The sequence below is a fragment of the Heteronotia binoei genome, chromosome 21 (genome assembly GCF_032191835.1).
Source record: "Heteronotia binoei isolate CCM8104 ecotype False Entrance Well chromosome 21, APGP_CSIRO_Hbin_v1, whole genome shotgun sequence".
In the NCBI taxonomy this organism is placed as follows: Eukaryota; Metazoa; Chordata; class Lepidosauria; order Squamata; family Gekkonidae; genus Heteronotia; species Heteronotia binoei.
This window is the reverse complement of record NC_083243.1, coordinates 31,675,188-31,695,999: the sequence shown is the minus strand read 5'-3', so window position 1 is coordinate 31,695,999 and position 20,812 is coordinate 31,675,188. Positions and strand designations below refer to the sequence as shown.

The following is a 20,812-nucleotide window of genomic DNA, read 5'->3' as shown; positions in this document are numbered from 1 at the left end:
GCTCGGAAATAGATACGTTACGCAGCTACTCGACACCAAGCGTGGCCCCTCGACGACGTGCGTCTCGCGCTCGCCTCTACCCATAGGAGCTGCGCAGTCCTCGCAGGCTATCAGGGGCCCGCAGCCAGAGGGGGGAGGAGAAGGGGGGAGGGGACGCGAGTCAGGCCCGGATCAGCCCCCCTCCCATTCTGAGAGGAGGCGTGCGCGTGAGAGAAACCGAAGGGGCGCCCCTTCCCCTCCCCCGTTTACCTTTCCACGGCGACAACGCGGAGCCCTCCCCCCCTCCCCAATAAAAATTTTCCTCTCACCGGACGGTTCTGCCCGGGATGGGGGGAGGGGAAAAGGGGGGGAGAGGCGGTGGCGGCAGCGAAGCCAACCCCAGCCCCGCCGCGCACACTCACTTCTCAGCGGCCAGCGCCTTGGCCCCACCCACCGTCCCGTCAGTCCGCCCTTCCGACGCCGCCATTGGCTCCAACCCCTTCTCTCGCCCTCGGGCGGCCGACCAATCGCTTTCGCCGTTGCCTCCTCCTCAGGATTTCTCACCTATGGCCAAGGAGGGCGTGAGGGAGCAGAGAGGAAAACACATCGACGCACGCACTCCGGCAGTTTACCGCGAGAGCAAGGGGGTGTGTAACAGAATTCTGATTGGTCAGAACCGTCACTAACTCTGACTACCCCTCGGCTTCAATTCGCTTTGCTGATTGGCTGGGATGAGCCACCCAGAGAACGGTTTGTTCCTTTCTGGGGCACCTTCTGAAGCGGCAGGGGCGGTGTCGAGATGAAGGCAAGCGAAGACCCACCCACCCCTTTCCGTCCCTCCTCTCGAACTGGGCAAGGGGGAGGGCGGGGCTTAAGTGTTCAAGGTTCGGCTTGTGATTCGTCGGAACGATCCTATAAGGTCTGTACGTGCGCGCGCGGCTGCGGCCTCGCTGCCCCCGCCCGCTAGACGCTCTCCCCGGCGCGCTGACGTGATGACGTTGCAAACTTTTACAGCTTTGGCTCTCCCAAGATGGCGCCGCGCAGGAGCTGTCGTTGAGGGGCTGTCGCGCGTTCCGTGGCTTTGGTGAGTGAACCGGGCGATGGGGGAGGGGAGGGACCGAGGGAACCGTTGGCCGGCCTGAGGTGGAGGGACGAGGAGGGTGAAAGCGGGGATGGCGGCGGCGGCGGTAAAGAGGGTGGAAAGGAAACCCTTCTCTTTTGTTTAGCGTGTACACGCTCAGCGCGTTGTGTATTGTATCTCACCGAGTATAGTTATGCATCCACAGTATCCTAATGTATTTCTCTTTTAGAATAGTGTATCAGAATAAATTTTTCGTACTGATATAATCAAAATAGGGATATTGGCTGTTTTTCATTACATATAGGTAACCCATCTTCCACTATATTGTTTTCTTTTTTTCTAATGGCAACCTAGAATGATGTTTACATGTTAAAAAGTAAATTAGGTGGACAAGAGCATCACTATCCAATGTATTTCTCTTTTAGGTGTTTTGACTTACTCAAATAGGGATATGGGCTGTTTATCTCATTATATATATATATTATTATATTATTATCATTATATCTCATATATACTAAACCCATCTTCCCCTATATTTTAGTGTGTTTTTCTTCTAATGGCAAACCATATGTATGTCACATAAGGTAAATTAGTTGGATGGGAAAAACGTCTGAGAAAGAAATAACAATATAACAATAGAGTGATTAGCAGACGTTCTAACATTTTGACATGTTACCGTTTTATTGGTTTCTCACACTCATGCTACCCTATTTGGATCTACCCAGATGAAAGGTTTGCTTAATTTGTTAATTTTACTATTCTGTCCTTGGATCTTTATTTTGTACCATTTCATATTCTAAACCACTGCCTACCAGCTATATGCAGCTCTGCTCACTGTACCTGATTCCTCATCTGATGAAGTGTGCTTCGAGCACACAAAAGCTTACATTCTGAATAAAACTGTGTTGGTCTTAAAGGTTCTGCTTGACTCCTACTTTGTGTATTGCACATACAGGCTGCAGTGTGTACACAAGCGAAGGTGCTTCTTAACCTCTCAAGGTTTCTTCAGTCATAGCTGAATCTGAAACAGTGATGCTTGATTCGTGAAAGCTGCTGCTGGAGTAGAAGAGTCTTTACGGTGCCGCTGGACTCCAGTAGCAACAAAATAATACAGGCTCAATGTGAGTGTTCAGCTGGAGTTATCAATGAGGGTGAGGGGATAGCCACAGTGGGCCCGCTGTGGGGGAGGGGCCATGGTTCAGTGGTAAAGCATCTGCTTGATAAGCAGAAGGTCCCAGGTTCAGTCCTCAGTATCTCCAACTTTAAAGGGTCCAGGCAAGTCGGCATGAAAAACCTCAGCTTGGGATCCTGGAGAGCTGCTGCCGGACAATACTGACTTTGATGGACCAAGGATCTGATTCGGTATAAGGCGTCTTCATATGTTCAACAAGCAATAACATACCTTTTTGTGGTGCCTTTGAAGCGCAAACACTTTTATTATGGTACAATCTTTCTGTGAGGTGGCTATTTGGATTCGTGGAGTAGTTTTTGACAGGATAATGGGGGCGTTGACTCAAAAAAGTTCACGCCCACGTTGAATGATTTGGCTCGGTTTACGGTGACTGTTTTTGAAGTGTTTAATCTTGTCTGATCCTTGCAGCCTGATCAGCCCTTATTGAAGTGGGGTTTTTTTTGGGGGGGGGGTCTCTCTTTTTCCCCTCTTGATTTACAGATTGTGTTCCTATTGGTATAGTGGTTAAGTACACAGACTATTATCTGGGAGAATCAGGTTTGATTCTCCACTCCTCCACTTGCAGCTGCTGGAATGGCCTTGGATCAGCCATAGCTCTCACCAGAGTTGTCTTTGAAAGGGCAGCTTCTAGGAGAGCTCTCTCAGCCCTACCCTACCTTACAGGGTGTCTGTTGTGGGGGAGGAAGGTAAAGGAGATTGTAAGCCACTCTTTCAGAGTAAAGGGTGGGGTATAAATCTAATATCTTTTTCCTCTTCCTCCTCTTCTATATATTTGGATAGCTTTCTAGTATGTAGAAGTTTATGCCTTGTCAGCAGGTGGCTTGCTTTATGTTGTTATTTTATTTATTGTCAAATTTACTGTCAGAAATTTGGGCAAAGAAACATTGCTTGAGATCATATGAGAGATTTGGCCCGATCCAGCTATGCCATGCCTTGCCTCTGGATTTAATGTGCGCAAGCACACACACACTTTGTCCTCCCCTCCAATCCCACCTATACTTAACCTCATTTTGGGATGGGCTGGGACCAGAATAAATAGCTGTTGGAAAACTTTCTAGTAACAAATCTCTAAAATGCATGTGGGATGAGTTTCCTGGCTGGCTGAATGGCCAGGGTGCGCGATGCACCAGACCTGCATGTGCAGGAGCAGTCTGAATGCTCCTCTTGCATGTATGTGGCCCGTGCCTCAGGACTGTTTGGTTGCCATGGCACACATCAACAGAACACCTGCTTTTTCAGAGCCAGGATACTACCATGCCAAATTCTCAGTATGATCATACCCAAAGAATTGGACGCTGTACGGTCCTGGGAGCTTGAGCAGTCTACTTTCCTAGAACTTCCTCTCCTTTAAGCTGATTTCATTTGCACTTATGAGACATTGGATAATCCTACTGAAATTTATAAAGGTTTTTTACAGTTACAAATTTTCATAAGGAGCTCCACTATTTGGAAGCTCTGGTCTTGTCCACAAGTTGACTTGTTTCTTTGCATTTGTTATGTTTTTTTTTGTGGAAGTAAATGATAAATTTTTAACAAGTAGGAAAAAAAGCAAGATTTGTACGTGTGAAGAAAATTAAGGCTGTTTCTCACAATCTATTGTTTATGTTGTATAACATGTTAATCTGTGCATGGTGTTAGTAAAATAGCAAAAAGCTAGTCGTTGCCCCACAGAGCCTGTCTTAAAATGCCATACAAGGGAGGCAGAAAAAGAAAGAAAAAGGTGGCTGGCTGGGTAATGGAAAAGGAGGTAAATAGGAGAGGAATATTTATATTGATGTTATTGTAAACCACAATTTTGAGATGAGGATGGACAGGGTATAAATTTTTACATTAAAAAGTGAGTTTAGCTAAATTTCAGGAGGAAATGATTTTGCCATATGATTAACGGAAGAGCTTGTTTTTGTATTGTGATGAATAGCAGTGTTTTGAGGAACTGTGAGGATTCTACCATTTGATGCCAGAGTATAACTCTGGAAGGGCATATACCACTGTTCTTTCATGATGAGGTCTCAGGCATCCTTATTTGTGTCATACTGACATTGATGGCATTGTGTAAATTGCTGACAGGTCACCATCTATACTGGAACTAAGAAGACCAGCCATGAGTGCTCTCCATGCCAGTTTGTTTGCCAAAAAGCATTTTGCTAGTTATTTATCACCTCTTGGGAGAATAGAATTGGAATATCCAAGATATTTGGCTTTTTGAATATTAAAAATTAAGCAGTAGTGCTTAGAAATGCCTGAGATCATACTTTAGTTTCCTCCTTGCTTTCCAAATTGGCTTTATAAGAGATAAAGTGAATAAAATAACGTTGTGAGTAGCATTCATATAAAGAAATGCAAAGTCAAAAATGTTTTTCTTAAAAGTTTTTCCTCTCACTTCTAAGGCTCTAAAGTCACCATATGAAAAGCAAGTCTTGAAAAATTGATCAAGAGACAACTATTCTACATCAAGAAATGAAGGAAAATAAAGAAAACTCCAGTCCTTCTGTAGCTTTGGCAAATGTGGATCATACAAAGCCATGCTGGTATTGGGATAAGAAAGACTTGGCTCATACCCCATCACAGCTAGAAGGACTTGATCCAGCTACTGAGGCAAGATACCGAAGAGAAGGTGCCCGGTTTATATTTGATGTAGGCACCCGCTTGGGACTGTATCCTTTGAGTTGTATGGTGCACGTTTTTATTGGCTTTTTTTCACATGAGAGTTTCATTGAAGAAACTAATTAAGTAGTGCCTGAATTTTAGCAATATTCCCACAGAATCTTTTAACTGAGCTTACGCTTAGTAGCCAGAAACTGTACAAATTATTTTAATTCATTTTCAATTTAATATTTTATTTTTTTAACAGAACTGCAAGACTTTTGAATTTGGGTTTATTAGTGATTCCCTCTGGTATCTTTTCAAACAATGAATGACACATATTCTTAACTTACATTGTAAGGGAAAATATTTTACAAAATAGAAGTTATTTTAAGTAGATTATATGCGCAATTGTAGCATTTTGTGGAACTCTGCAATCCTGTGCTTGCTTACCTGGGAGTAAATCCTACTGAACTTAACTGCATTTACTCCCTGAAATACTTATTTGGGACTGTTCCCTCAGTTAAGTAAGTGTTCTCAGTCCATTTAATAGATTAAAGTGTCAAGTTACAGATATCTGCAGAGAGGGTACTTACTACCACTCTTTTTTTTGTTAACTTTGAAGTTATTTTTCCAAATATGTTTAAGCAAATACTAGACATTGTTCTAGACTTGCATTAACCTGCAGAAGTTTTTGATACATCAAATCAGTGTATGTAGTTCAGTTTTATTAATTTGTAGAGTTCCTTATTGGCTGATCCAGACATTATGATACTCTAGCAACTGGAATAATTTATTTTCATCGATTTTATATGTTCCACTCTTTCAAACAGTTCCCAAGATATGTAAGTATGAATTAGTTGCTATTGTGTGAAAAGTATTTGGCATTGTAACATTCAGTTCTGTATGTTGAATTTGAGGAACTAGTTTCCATTGTAATAACTATAGTTTCCATTGTAATAACTATAAGGTGAAGCTATCTGCCACATGGCAAACTTCCTTTTAATGTGATTTTACTTATGGCCCTTATGTCCAGGGGTAGCATTTTAGATTTCAGGCAGGATGAAATTTCAATAGGCCTTAAAGACATGATTCACATGAGGATCTGTTCATTGGAAATAAAATGTTGGTCAAGATAGACTTCTGGTCTGCTCTAGTAAGGCAGGTTTTCTGTTAAGATTTATATAATAATAATAAATTTTATTTGTATATAGCTGCTTATCTTACCCTATCTCATATATATACATATTTATATATATTTCACTAATGGTATTGGCAAAATAGAGCTCTCCCATTGGCTTAAGGATGCATTCCATGCTCTCCATAAACCATTGGCCCATCACGGTTCAGTCAGCATCTCTGGCCTCCCACTGGATGACTCCTCTGCCTACTGCAAACCCAGGAAAGTTGAACAAACCATCAAAACAGTCTTGCCTCAGAGACAGCCACATCTCTAACTCTTCACTTTGTCTATGACAACCGGCCTCATGAAAGGCATCACTGGCCACAGACCTCTGCCGCCCCATCAACGGCCCCTGGCCAGAGGCTGTTGCTAGGCAACCAACTTTTGTTAGAAAAGGGAGAGGCCTCAGGTGAATAGAATGGGTTACAGTCCACCCTACAAAGCAGTTATTTTCTCCAGGATGGGGAAAGAGATCTGTTGTCCAGAGTTCAGGAGATCTTCAGACTCCACCTGGAAGTTGGCTACACTAGGCCTGGCAATAGCCTCTACGTGACTTGATGCCACCTGACTACCATGATGTAACTATGTCTGGCTGCTTGCTCCTGTTCAACAGCAGCCCCCCTATGACAGCCAGTGTGACTTAGCAGTTGCCAACTCCAGGTTGGTAAATTCTTGGAGATTTGAGAGGTGGAGCCTGAAGAGGATGGGTTTGAGGAGGAGTGGGACCCCAGACAGGTATAGTGCTATAGACTCCACCCTGCAAAGCAGCCATTTCCTTCTGGGGAACCATTGTTGCCAATCTCCAGGTGAGGACTGGAGATCACTCAGAATTACAGCTGCTCTCCAGATGACACATCAGCTCCTCTTGAGGTTTGGGTAGGTGAGAAGACAGCAAGGGTTGGGGGAGCGCTCACCCAGAGACACTTTCTAGAACCGTTGTATTTTCCTTCACAACAGGCCTTATTCCTAGTTACAGATATATTCAGTATTGCAAAAAATAGTGGGATAAATGCAATGGAGTTATCAACTTGAAAAGTATGGATGTTTGCTGTGTTTAGCTCCTGCTAGCAGCTCCTTCCTGCCCTGGGAATGCAGTTGCTCTAACCTTAGGCAACAACAGCCATAGTGCGTGGGACAAAAGAGCATTCTCTATTCATAATCACAGGAGAAAGAGAAGGGATGATTCCATGTGGATCATACAACCCAGGAGCCAGCTTTCCTATGATTTGAAGGGGCTTGCTAGTGGAAGGGGAACAAGAAAAACAAATTGTGTCTATTAGTGCCTCCTGCTGACAAATCAGTGGATCGATCCTACTGTGTATTAGAAGTGTTAGTCCTTTGTAACAACTGTAGGAATCATATTAGCCCAGTTGTGTGCTAAGGAACTCAAGCCTTTGACATGCATATGTTCCTGCACCAATTTAGAACCTTATAACAATGTTAACTAGATGTGTGTGAGGATTAAATGTGTTAACTAGATGTGTGTGAGATGGATTTGCACTGAGGATTAAATCACCTGTGGCTTCAGACAGTAGGAAAGACACCTTTGTGTTGTACGTTGTAAAGGCTACGTATGCTATCTAGAGAACTCATTATTTGTACTAATACAACAGTTTCAGTTGTGTTGAGTACGAGTTATTCTTCAGAATTATGGTTTGCTGGCCCATTCAGTCCTGGGGTCAGTGCCTCATGTAAGCCAGGACATTGGCAATTGAACCAGCTTTGTACGGTTAACTTGCATTGACCTAGAGCAGGGGTGCCAAACTCGTATGTTATGAGGGCCGGATCTGTAAATAAGACCTTGTTGGGCCAGGTATGTAATACCAGGTAGGGGAGGTATAAACTTTATAAAGGATGCAGACAAACACAATTAAAGATTTTTAAAAGACTTAAAATAAAACATGCTTAAAACATTAGCACATTGATGTTAAAGGTACTTGCTTTGCATCTCTCCCATGGGATCGAGGGAACTGGGCAAAGGAAGCTCTGGCTCACTCCTTCCTTCCCCAGGGGATAAGGGGGAGGGGCCTCAACCAATAGAAGGAAGAGAGGCTTGGCTCAGTAGCTCTACTGTGCAATTGAGAGAGCCTGGCAAAGCAAGCTATCTGTCCCCCTTTCCTCCCCAACAGAGGAGCCTCAGCCAACGGAAAAAAGAGGGTTTGCTCTGTAGTTCCTGTGCGATTGAGCAAGCCTGGGAAAACAAGCTGTGATGAAGAAGGAAGCAAGAGAGAGGGAGAAGGAAGCCGATGACAGTCAATTGCTCAGGGGCCTGATAAGAGCCCTCTGGGGGCCTGATTCGACCCCTGGGCCACATATTTGATACCCCTGACCTAGAGGAACTGTTTTGTGGAAGACAGGAATAAAATGGTGCTATACAGCATAATATTAACTTCATACAGTTACAGTGCAATCCTAAGAACACTTACCTGGGAGTAAGCCTCACTAAATGTAACACAGTAGGATTCTGGTTAGACCTGCTTAGGATTGTTCTCAAAGTATGTGAAAGGGTGTGTGAATGATAGGTATACCTGTGTTTGAATGAAGTATAAAAATTGTCCTAGGTATGCAACACATTCTCTCTCTTCCCCCCTCCCCTATTTGAAACTGTAAAAGCAACTTTCTGAAGAAATCTTTTTTTAATAGGTGACTGGAGCTTGCTGTCTTTTCCTAGCAGGGAAAGTTGAAGAAACACCCAAAAAATGTAAAGACATCATCAAAACGGCCCGTAGTTTACTGAACGATGTACAGTTTGGACAATTTGGAGATGATCCAAAGGTAAACTGACATGTTCTGGAGATTGTTTTGATTAAATGGTCATGATATAACCTGAATACTGTTGACTGTGGGTGTTAGCACATAGTGTCAGTGGTGTTCTTGGAATTAAATCGATTAAACTAATGTGAAGCCTGAAACAACAAATTTTGAATTGTTTTGTAAGCAGTTTCTGCGAGTCAGATTTCAGTACTTATTTTTTTCCTAGATAGCATGTTCATCACATGTTGTTTTCCAAGGCAATGTGTATTGCAGTGCTTCTGTTGTTCTCCTATTGCATTTGCCTGTCTTTTCAGCAAAGAAATAATCCACTGCACAGGGGAAGCAGTGAAACTGGCCACACAGAGTGCAGCCATATGCATACAGTAAGCAAAATAGAAAAAATAAACTTTTTGTCACTTATTTCTTTGTTGTTAGTCACAAAGTCTTCAGACAACTGAGTCGCAAAAGGTAATTTTTACAAAATTAACGTACGAGCCTTGCAGCTTATCGTAAATATACTGTTCCCTCGGCTTAGTTCTGCATAAGTTAGGTGAGTTATGTGTTGCTGGATTGCTCCTGCTGTGAGCAACTTTGGACATTCGGAAGCCTCTGAGAATTCCCACGGGCAGCCAAAATGGAGCTCTGGTTTTATATTGTATCAAATACTGTAGATTCAGAGCTTTACCATGATTCCCTCTATTGTACTAAGAGAGGGTTTGGGGGGAATGTGCTTCACCTCAAAGCACTGGAATTTGTCCCAGGCTAAGAAGCTTCTGCCACACTTTGGCTGAATCAGTGAAGTGGCAAGTCTTCACCCATAGCTATTAAGGGCTCTCATACTTTGTAACGAATTAAGTAATGGGAAGAATGAAAGAAGCCATTTAAACCTACAGAAGAATTAGCCTTAAATGAGTTCTGCAACTCCCAGAGTATGCCTTCGTGTTTCAGGTTTGACTTTGTCCTTTAAGTCATTCCAGAAATAATTGAAGGCAAGATGGCCAATTTGTTTCCTATTCATTAACATTTGACTGCAAAGGTGTGCAGTTTCACTCTTTCCCCAGAACTGTGCAGCAATATTATATTTTATTGGGTCTTCCCCCCCCCTCCCAAAACGTGGTTGTACAGCATGGATCAGCAACTGGATTTGCTGATGGGTCACCTTGTAGTTGATGAAGGGGGCTTTGGCTTATGTCAAAATAAACCTTTTAGCTTCTAAGTTGCCTCAAAGCATTGTCATTATAGAGGTATCCTAGTATTCCTTCTGTAGTATTCTCCCATCATTCCTGTTTTCTTCCTCTCTATTTCTCCCTTCTTAACACTCCCCCAGCATCCAAAAGAGGTCCATCCCAGGAGGAACCTTGGAAAACATGGGGTCCACCCCCCAGGGATGGTCTCCTGCTTCTTATCATGCAGTCTAGTGCAGAGTTGCATCATTCTGAACTTAGAAAGGTTTAACCCTCCTTAGGTTTGTACTGTTGGTGGTCTCACAGCCTCTGGAGCCACAGTGAAACCCAGTACATGATTTCAAGGTGAAAAGTGGGGAGGGGAGGAGTTCTGTGTGAGTTAGGAGAGAATCCTGTTGCTGAGTATTGTTGCACAACTTAACGGAAAATGTGCTCACACTAAAAAAAAAATTAAATTTTTGTAAACAGTGGTGGTTGCTGCAGTCCAAGACTATAGAAGTAGGTGAACATTGCTATGGCTTCTCTGGCATTACTGTGTAATGCCACTTGAAATTAATGTAAATTAGAAATGTAATGTGTTGGCCTTTTGGCATAATACAGTCCTTGCTCTCCATGATTGTTAGGAAGAAGTTATGGTTTTGGAGAGGATCTTACTACAGACGATAAAATTCGACTTGCAAGTGGAGCACCCCTACCAGTTCCTCCTAAAATATGCCAAGCAGCTGAAAGGTAAGGAAATAGCTGGTATTACTGCCTGGAAGCATGCATAGATGATTTCATTATTCGATTACCTTTCTGCCCTGAGAGAACTGTCAAGTTGATAAAATGAGGGGGGGGCAGGGAAACTGTGTTTTGGAGGGTTGATGTAGGAATGAGGATGACAGAAATGTAACATTCTTTATATCACTTTGTTGGTGCAACTTCTACTTTGCAAATCCATCATCTCAGAGCTAAATGTGTACTGCATCAAGGGCTAGCTGTGCTTTAGAGATCCTGCTTTCTTTCCACGAAAACTGCATCTGGGTAGAAGAAAATTACAAACTGTGTTTAGATCAATGGTGTACAAGATATAGCCCAGCAGAACCCCATTGTGCAACTGATGGCTTAGTTCCCTTCCAAAGAGTTTGTAAGAATTGGCAAGTCGTTTTAGGTGGAGGCGGGATCAGAACACCAACCTTTGGCTGGGAACGGGTGCTCTGATCCCTACCCCCCCACACACACACACATATCCCTGATAATCTGTTTGTGCAGCGCTCTTTCATGGAGCCTCTAGATCAGTTGTTACTGGAAGAAAGATGAAAGGACAGGGTGCAGCTAACCCTCACATACTTGCACACACCAATTTTACCCTTTTTTGGAAACCGCTTGCCCAGTCTCAGTGCGAGGTTGCACACATGCTTGTCAGTTTAGCTGTGAGTATCTTCATCATGCTCTTCTGTAGAGTTTATGAACCAACCAATGTTGTAGTGCTCAGACTTAGGAACAAAAATTAATTAATGGAGCTGAATCATGAATAAACATGCACAGGAATGACTTGGCATATCTACTGGTCACAAAGTGTATTGTCTTAATGTAGTAATTTGTTAAAAATCTACACGCAGGTGATAAGAACAAAATTCAAAAACTGGTGCAAATGGCATGGACATTTGTGAATGACAGGTAAACATTCACCCCGATCCCCTTTCTGTGCTGTTTTTTGCTGGAAAATAATGCTGTTTAGTAATTGCCTCACTTATTTGAAGTTTTGTTATACTTATCATAGATATTTGAAAGCGCTTTATGTAGTTACTGATTTATTTTATGTAGTTATTTGTTTTATTCATGCACATCCTGTTTCCCCTGCCAGTCAGGACATAATGTGGTTTGTCACATCCTTCTTCCCTCCCACATTTTTCCCCTCACAACAGGGGTCTTAGTAGACTATGCAGTGAACCTGTGTCAGCAGTGGGATGTTGTAGCTAAAAAGGCCAAGCATCCAGATCATGTGAAGTGATGGTATTGCTCTACTTTGCTCTGGTTAGACCTCACCTAGAATGTTGTGTTCAGTTTTCGGCACCACAGTTTAAGAAGGATATAGACAAGCTGGAACATGTCTAGAGGAAGGCAGCAGAGATGGTGAGGGGTCTGGAGACCATCCTATAAGGAACGGCTGAAGGAGCTGGGTATGTTTATCCTGGAGAGGAGACTACTGAGAGGTGATACAATAACCACCTTCAAGTAATTGAAGGGCTGTCATATAGAGGAGGGCGCAGAGTTGTTTTCTGTGGCCCCGGAAGATCTGATCAGAACCAACAGATGAAATTTATTCAAAAGAATTTTCAGCTAAATATCGGGAAGAACTTCTTGACAGAGTGGTTCCTTAGTGGAACAGGCTTCTTCGGAAAGTGGAGGCTCTCCTTCTCTGGAGGTTTTCAGACCGAGGCTAGATGGCCATCTGACAGTGCTGATTCTGTGATCATAAGGAGGAGGACAGGAAGGGTTGCATCAGTGCTTTGTTCTCGTGGCTCTTTCTTACAAGCCTAGGGAAATGCTATTTGCCACTTTGGAGTCAGGCAGCAATTTTTCTCCAGGTCAGTTTGGTCAGGAATCCTAGAGGTTTTTTGCCATCTTCTGGGCATGGGTCACTGGGTGTCTGTGTGTAGGGGGGAGGTAGTTGTGAATTTCCTGCGTTGTGCAGGGGGTTGGACTAGATGACCCTGGAGATACCTTCCAACTCGGATTCTATGTTTTTATGAACATCAACCTTGTGAGGTTGGTTAGGCTGAAAAATTATGATGGGCCCAGGGTTGCCCATCAGGCTTCCATGGTAGACCAGGGATTCAGACCAGTTGTCTCAAGTCCTTATCCAGTGCTCTGAACGTTACATCATGCTGACTGTTATTGGCCACAAACAGCACTGAAACATGGTTGTGGTGCATAGCAAACTGTGCAACAGGTGAAGCAGCAAGCAAAGGGTTTATTCCACTATCAGTTCTGAAAATGAACTTGGTCACTGTTTTGCACTAAGTGGGTCATTTTTACACTGCTGAGTATTGTTTTATAGCACCTGTAAATAGAAGATGGGCAAAGGTTTTTGACTTTGGATCTCTCTGAGAATCCCTGACCTTTAGAATGACCAGGCCGAAAGTTAATTATTCCTATTGCAAGAAGGAGCCAGACACTAAAATTTGTGTGGCTTCATTCATCCTGCTGTGCAACAAGTATGCATAACACATTCCATGCTGATACCTCTCCACCATTTTCTGGAAACCTCCCTGGGCTTCTTGCTCTGTTGCTTCTTGGTGTTGTGTGCAGTGTTCCCTCTAAGCTGAGTTAATGTGAGCTAGCTCACAGTTTTTAGCCTCCAGATCACACATTTTTGTTTTAGCTCAGGAAAAATGGCCCAGAGCAAACTAATTTATGGAGTAGTTCACAACTTTAATGCCAGTAGCTCACAAAGTAGAATTTTTGCTCACAAGACTCCACAGCTTAGAGGGAGTATTGGTTGTGTGTCTGTTATATTGGAATATGTCCCAGTTGACTTGAACATAGTTGAGATGGCTTCTCATTCAGCATTCTAGATTGCATTAAGAAAATGCTTGTGTATCCACACCTGAATCTTGTAAGTTGTTCCATAACATCACTGTCCTCTCAATTGTCATTAGTTTTTTTGAGGAAACCAGATAGATAGTCCCCCCGCCTTCCCGCAAACTAATTGGAGCTGTGGTCAGGAAATGCTTGGGTCTTTAAGAAATGTGTCTCATAATTCTTTTTTGTGTTTTCTAGCCTGTGCACTACATTGTCACTCCAGTGGGAACCAGAAATCATAGCGGTTGCTGTGATGTATCTGGCAGGCCGCTTGTGCAAGTTTGAGATTCAGGAGTGGACCTCAAAGCCGATGTACCGAAGGTGGTGGGAGCAGTTTGTGCAAGACGTGCCTGTTGATGTCCTGGAAGGTACCTGAAGCATTTGCTACGCAAATATTTTTCTCTGAATTGATCTGTATACAAGCATAACTTATACCCGTGCTGCGCAAGCCAGTTTGTCCAAAGCCAGAACGTGACATTTAAAGATATGGATATGGATACTTTTCCAGCCCTTTTAAAGAAACCGCATGATGAAAATATTGTTCCATACAGTTTGTTACCTCGTGAACATTTTAAATGTAAGTTTTATAATTTTGTTGTGTCAGAACTGTACATGTGGAAAGCTTCATTGTGCTTCATAAGGGCCCACTCTCAAAAATGTTACTTCTTACTTGGTATATGACATTGATTCAGAAAATATGCATAGCACGGTGGGCTTGTCTAAAATTTATTGTGCCTTTAGGGATCAAAAAATTATTTTCCAGCAGAATCTCAGCATGTAAGAGTGCTTTCAAAACTTTTTACTAGCCATAGCAGTATTTTTTCTGGATGACACTTTTAAACCTGTAACGAATACTTTCTTCTCTGTTAACTCAACTGCCTGATGGCCTTAGCCTTCGTAATGCACCATCGGTTTCTGCAGAGGGTTGGAAATCATTTTATTTCACAGCCTGTCTTTTGGAATGCTCATTCTTGCTGGTAACTTTGGTAATTCTGGCTTCCATAAAATGGGATCGAATTGTTTTGGAGAACTTTCAGTGTGGGTGGTCTTGTTAGAGAAGCTATAAAGCTGACTGCATTTAGAACGTTGTCTGGAATGTCATTGGCTTCTGGGGAGGGGATGCAGCTCAGTGGCTGAGCATCTGTTTTGCATGCAGAAGGCCGCAAGTTCAGTCTGTGGCATCTCTGGGTAAAAGAATCAGTAGGTAATATGAAAGATCTCTATCTGAGACCCTGGAGAGCTGCTGCCGGTTGGAGTGCACAACACAGACCTTGACAGACTAATGGACGGATTCATGATAAGGCAGCTTCATCTTGTGGGGTGGAGTCACAGCACAGTGGTAGAATAGCTGCTTTGCTTGCAGATGGTCCCAGGTTCAGTCTCCCGTTAAAAGGATCAAGTAGATGTGAAAGAGCTTCACCCTAATCCCCTGGAGAGCCACCACCAATCAGAGTAGACAGTACCGAGCTTGAGAGACCAATGGCCAAACGCTGTATAAGGCAGCATCATGTGTTCATAAAACCACAAATTATTATGAGCTTGATATTAGACAGGATTTTCAAGCGTCCTTCACTTTACTTGTTTATTGGCATGTTCAGCCTTTGCTCTTTGTTTCCTTCCCCCCACCCCGAAGACATCTGTCATCAGATCCTGGATCTGTATTCACAAGGAAAGCAGCAAATGCCTCACCACACCCCTCATCAGCTACAGCAGCCTCCTTCTCTTCAGGCGATACCCCAAGTGACTCCGCCCCAACAGACCCAGCAGTCTCAGAGTTCTGAGCCGTCACAGCCACAACCCCAGAAGGAGCCCCAGCAGGCAGGGCAGCAGCAGCAGCAGCCGCCACCACCACCCCAGACTCCGCAGTCCAAAAAACCATCTCCACAGTCCAGTCCTCCCAGGCAAACAAAACGCCCAGCGGTAAGTGGCACGGTTAGCTAGACCTTGCAGTTATCAGGGTTGGTGTCAGAGCTTCTCCTTTAGGCTTGGATCCTGCGACTGAAACCACAAACCCTAAATAGTGTCTGTTGCGGACTGTGCACATCATCTTCTGCTAAAAGAGGCTCCGGGGCCCATTGAAAACCAGAACTGTTGTTATACTGTAGCCCTAGTACCTTCATGGAAACGCTCCCCAGAGCAGTTAGGTTTTATGCAGACAATGTAGTTCCATAACTCTGAGCATTTCAGTCGAGGAGGTTATATTTCTCTTTAATATTTTTGTACGATTTGACGTTTTGATTGTGCACTTTGTTGTCTTGGTAACAGGCTGTGTCTCCAAAGGAAGAAACCAAAAGCTCAGGTAACTACGTTTTCTTTTGTTTTTATACTAAATTTAGTTTGTAAGGCGAGAAGTGTTCAGTTCATATAAATTCTATAATTGTTTTGCTAGGTACTGAACGTTGAAGTACCTTTGTTGCTTGCTACTTAACGGTTGCTATATTGTTGTAATCCAAGCCCTAAATCTTGGTGTTTCAGAAGCACCACCTCCGAAGATTGCTAAAATGGAGGCTTCCCATCCGCCAGCTCCTCCCACACATCCTCCACCCGGTAAGTTTCACTGTGAGCTCTTTTCCCCAGAGTGCTAGGGAATATTAACCTGGTTGTCCTTTGTTGGGAAAAAAACTTGCCATTGTTCCGTGTGGTTGCTTGTTTCATAAATTAGAACTATACACGTGTAGTCGTTGGATTCCATGAAATGTCAGCACGTGGTGGAGGAGAGTCCCATTAAGTCAGAGCTGTCTTAAGGCGACCCCCTAGGGTTTTCATGGCAAGAGACGTTCAGAGGTGGTTGGCCATTGCCTGCCTCCGTGGTCACGCCCCTGGTATTCCTTGCAAGTCTCCCCTCCAAATACTAGCCAGGGCCAGCCCTGCTTTAACTTCCAAGATCTGACAAGACTGGGCTAGCTTGGGCTCACCAGGTCAGGCAGTGTCAACATGGCATCCCTCATTCCTGTCCAGTGTTGAACCCTAAGCTATGGGGGGCCATTGTCACAGAACATCTGAGCATTCCGCCATCTGCACCAGCTTCAGAATTAATGCTGGTGCAGGAACTTCAATGGATGGATGAATCCTGCATTCACTTATGGAATTTAAATTAATTGTATAGGGTTGGAGAATTGTGAACTACGTGCCTTTCGCACACCACATGTTAGGCTGCTCATAAAAAAAGGCCTGAATGATTCACTTTACACTAATGGGAGAGCTTACAGCTTCATACCCACTTTTAAACAGCATTAGGATGTTTGCCTTTCTCTGGAGATTTGAGCCTTTTGGGATCAATGTGAAATAAAAAGCATAAGCAGAAATCTGCAGTTTCTCGCTTTACAGTTTGATTGTATTAAAAATTAGCTTTCCCTTTTTGTCGCCTAGTGGTTCAGCACATACGGTAAACTGAATAACAGTTGCTTACTCTTGTATATCATTAGCGTTTAAGAGGATGTCATTCCCTTGGCTATTCTTCAAGACCATGCATGGTCTGCTAGAGTAACCCACATTGCAGTTCCTCTGCTGTATGTTTGGGAAACATGCTGCCATTCTTTGACACGTTAGCTGGCCTCCTTTTGACCCTGTGATAGAACTTAAAATATTTTATGGAACAGATGCTCAGTGTAGCCTTGTCTTGACTGATCCAGACTTGATCAACTTGCGTTAACAGCAGAGCATCCTGATGAAAAGGCACAGCACACTCTACTTCCTTGGTGGCCCTTTGTGTGTTAAGCACAGTCTTTTTCTTGTCAAAGTGGAAGGATCGTGCCACTGCATGTACAGTCCCTTTATATAAATTACCTGCTCTCTAAGTGAAACCCTCCAAAATGTTCATTTGTGACTGTGGAATCAGCAGAAACCGCTGCTGAGGCCTGGTCTGTGGTGAGTCACACAAAGCTGCATTTCCCCACTTTCATTCTTACATTGTTCTTCTATTACCAGTGGTAGGAAAACGCTGGTTGTGTGCCAGCATCAAGTTAGGCAAGGACTACTTCCCCAGCTCTGCCTTTTGAAGCATTGTAGAAGAAAGCAAGTAATGTATTATTTCATTGGCTGCTCTTCCAGCCCGTAGGAGGATCCTGCGGATCATAGTTGGTATTTTTTTTAAAAGGCCAAAGAATAGGAATGGAGTGCAGGACTGTGTGTAACTTTAATTTCATTCCATCCTCTTGTCTAATCAGTGCTTGGGAGCTGCAAATCACAAGTCTCAGATCCTCCTGGTCATGCCCTTTGTTGTAAGCCAGCTAATGCAAATCACCCTCCACTCATGCAGGAACAGCAGGAAAGGCCTTCCCACCTGTTAAAGGCTGCACCTGTAACCACATGTGAGAATATTGCTTGAGACCAACATGGCTGCCCACCTGCATCACCCATGAGAATGTATGACATGAAAAAAAATTACACTGTCCTTTTAATGATACAGACATCCAAGTAGCCACATGGTAGAAAAATCTTACTACATTATGGAGAGCCAGTTTGGTGTAGTGGTTAAGTGTGCGGACTCTTATCTGGGAGAACCGGGTTTGATTCCCCACTCCTCCACTTGTACCTGCTGGCATGGCCTTGGGTCAGCCATAGCTCTGGCAGAGGTTGTCCTCGAAAGGGTAGCTGCTGTGAGAGCCCTCTCCAGCCCCACCCACCTCACAGGGTGTCTGTTGTGGGGGAGGAAGTTAAAGGAGATTGTGAGCCGCTCTGAGACTCTTCGGAGTGGAGGGCGGGATATAAATCCAATATCTTCTAAAATCTTCTTCTACATAGTGAGCTTGTCACCAGCACTGGGTCAGAGGCTAGTCATACAACATTTAAAGCCTCCTTTCTAAATCCTCTTGCCTCTAAATCTGCAAGCTACATTCTAGGAGTTCTCAGTTGTCGCATTGTTTTCTGTGTATGGGAGGAAAACAATTTAATTAGCTTTGTGGATCTTTTTCAGGTTTGTGATCAGAACTCTTGTCCTATCCTTAGACTTTGTGTTAGCTTTCCCTTACATTGTTCAGGGTCTTGTGAGTTCAGGGTATTGAAAAAAGGAAATAGAAGGACCTTGTGTCTTCCATTTGTTTTGCTTTTTGCAGAAGCTTTTTTAGTTCCCTGAGTCTACATTCCCATGTTTTTATCATTCTCTCCTTGTCATGCGCAGCTAACTAGAGTGTTGTGGATGTTCTTTGTTTCTTTTTCTTTCGCAGAACTTAAGCCTCCTCTGACAACTGCAGTTTCCATGGGAGGTGATCAGGCCACAACAGTTGATTCTGTAGACCTGGCCAAAGTCCAGATTGCTCCTCCGTCTCATCCGGCTCCTGTGCATCAACCACCACCTCTGCCTCATCGGCCGCCACCCCCACCCCCGCCGTCCAGTTACATAACTGGCATGTCCACAACCAATTCATACATGTCAGGGGAGGGATATCAGAGTCTTCAGTCCATGATGAAGACTGAAGCACCCACCTACGGAGCTATGCCACCAAACTACGGACCTCCGACTCACTTACCGTATCATCCTCATGTGTACCCTCCCAACCCTCCTCCGCCTGTTCCTCCTCCACCGCCCACAGCATTCCCCCCACCAACTATTCCTCCTCCTACCCCAGGCTACCCTCCACCACCTACCTACAATCCTAACTTCCCACCTCCTCGGTTGCCTCCCTCTCACGCTGTCCCACCTCCAGGGCTGGGGATGCCACCAGCAAGTTATCCCCCTCCCACAGTGCCCCCTGGTGGCCAGCCTCCAGTACCACCTCCAATACCACCCCCTGGCATGCCCCCTGTTGCAGGACTTGGGCGGGCTACTTGGATGAGATAGCAGTTGTACATACCAGTCAGGATGGCAAAGCAGCAACCAGCAGCAGTAGAGACTGATAACAGTATAAAAACCTAGAAGGCAGCAGCGTAGAACCCTTACTGGTCTGCTTACAGTTTAGTCACTAGAGAATCATAAAGGTGTTTTTGTTTCAGTCTTGCAAACTTAATGAAAATCCAAGTTGTTTCAAATTTAATTCTAGCACTGGATTACTTTGCACTAGTACAAATGTTTTAAAAGCCATATTGGCTTGGTTATATTGGTAAGAAGAAAATTTCCTTCTAGAAATCAGTGCCTACTTTTTTGAATATCAAGATTGGGGGTATCATCCCACCTGCGGAAGAGAAGCCGTTCTGGTTTTCATTACTTAATGTTCTGGCAACACTTGTAAGCATCGGAGCGAATTTTATTTAATATATAAACTTTGACAGCCCATCGCTTATGAGCAACCCTTGCTGTTTTTGCCTTTTGCCATTTTTTGTTTTGGAATGTACTGAGATCTTCTTGACCTGTAATGTATGTTTAAACCTCTGTGCAAATTTCTGTACATAAATAACTATATTTTCTAAGTGTGGAAGTCTGAATGTAACAGCATACTGTGATTTACATCTTGGCTTAAAAAAAGCTGAATTTCTTGACATGGCACCCAAATAAAGCTGGTTCTGTAATCAGCAGTAGTGTGAGCAAAGTAATGATTTTTAAAATGTCTTTGTGTAGATTGGCACAGTAGTCACTGCATTGATTATGCAGAAGCATCCAGTTTCTTCAGTATAAACTCTTTACCAAATCTAACCTGGACAAAGGGAACCAAGGAGATGCGTTAACAATTTTTAGAAGTAACTAGTCACTGGATGGAGTAATGTGTTTATTGGAAAACACTCAAAAGAATTAGTCACCTGTTGAGTAAGATATTTAATTTATCCTCAAGTCAACATCCTTATTGGAGAACTGGTATGTTACCAATGTAGCACCAGTATTACATATATATGTGCCTGTGTAATGGTCCCAGAACACTGTAAATTTTTTAAATTTGCACATTTGTGTGTACACGTATGTGTGCCACCATGCCTGAAAGTCATGGAAACACTGTAGTACTGTCCACTCACTTTGTCTGGAAAGCATTATTAACATAAATGGCCCTGGGGGGAAAAACCTACAGTGTTTTCTTTCCACCTTAATTCTTGGTGAATGTAGGTCATTGACCTTGGCCTAAAAAGTGTATCAAAAATTTCCTGGTTTTGCCCTGACTCGGATAGCCCAAGCAAACCTGATCTCATCAGTATTCTTCAGTATTTTCCCCATTCCCCTTAACTGTACACTTACCTGAACTGTGACAGTGACTTTTCCAGGCCCTATAGCAATCCTAGCCAGCCAGGTAGGCCGCCGCACAGTGCGGCTGGGCCCCACAATCCCTGCTGGTCAGCCAGGCCCCAGGGGAGCCGCCACATGGCCCGGCTTGGCCCAGCAATCCCTGAGGGCCTGACCAAGTGATCTTGAGGTCCGTAAATGGCCC

The 20,812-nt window shown here is 43.7% G+C and overlaps 2 protein-coding genes across 4 annotated transcripts in view; one reads left to right on the top strand and one right to left on the bottom strand.

Annotated features, from left to right (window-relative positions):
* Nucleotides 1–546, bottom strand: part of SETD3 (SET domain containing 3, actin N3(tau)-histidine methyltransferase) — a 56,958-nt gene extending 56,412 nt beyond the window's left edge. The window contains exon 1 of the mRNA XM_060262902.1: nt 402–546. Within this exon, the coding sequence (XP_060118885.1) occupies nt 402–466 (65 nt within the window). The 5' untranslated portion in view covers nt 467–546. The remainder of the gene's footprint in view (nt 1–401) is intronic.
* A 341-nt stretch (nt 547–887) lies between these two features.
* CCNK (cyclin K) lies at nt 888–19,973 on the top strand. Of its 3 annotated transcripts, XM_060262899.1 has the most exons (13): nt 923–1,063; nt 2,016–2,181; nt 4,640–4,906; nt 5,599–5,680; nt 8,662–8,793; nt 9,087–9,155; nt 10,580–10,685; nt 11,558–11,615; nt 13,722–13,891; nt 15,157–15,443; nt 15,789–15,822; nt 15,999–16,070; nt 18,689–19,973. In XM_060262899.1, the coding sequence occupies exons 3-13, from the start codon at nt 4,710–4,712 to the stop codon at nt 19,300–19,302; spliced, it is 1,821 nt and encodes a 606-aa protein (XP_060118882.1). In that variant the 5' UTR covers nt 923–1,063; nt 2,016–2,181; nt 4,640–4,709; the 3' UTR covers nt 19,303–19,973. The 3 variants fall into 3 exon arrangements, with proteins under 3 accessions (XP_060118883.1, XP_060118882.1, XP_060118884.1); XM_060262900.1 differs by lacking the exon at nt 2,016–2,181 and having other exon boundaries at nt 888–1,063; XM_060262901.1 differs by lacking the exon at nt 9,087–9,155.
* Nucleotides 19,974–20,812: the final 839 nt, after the last annotated feature.

Coding starts and splice junctions, on each gene's coding strand:
- CCNK (XM_060262900.1), top strand. CDS start 4,710: ATGAAGGAAAATAAAGAAAACTCCAGTCCTTCTGTAGCTTTGGCAAAT. Junction 4,907..5,598: donor GTAGGCACCCGCTTGGGACT/GTATCCTTTGAG, acceptor TGGCTGATCCAG/ACATTATGATACTCTAGCAA. Junction 16,071..18,688: donor TCCCACACATCCTCCACCCG/GTAAGTTTCACT, acceptor TTTCTTTCGCAG/AACTTAAGCCTCCTCTGACA.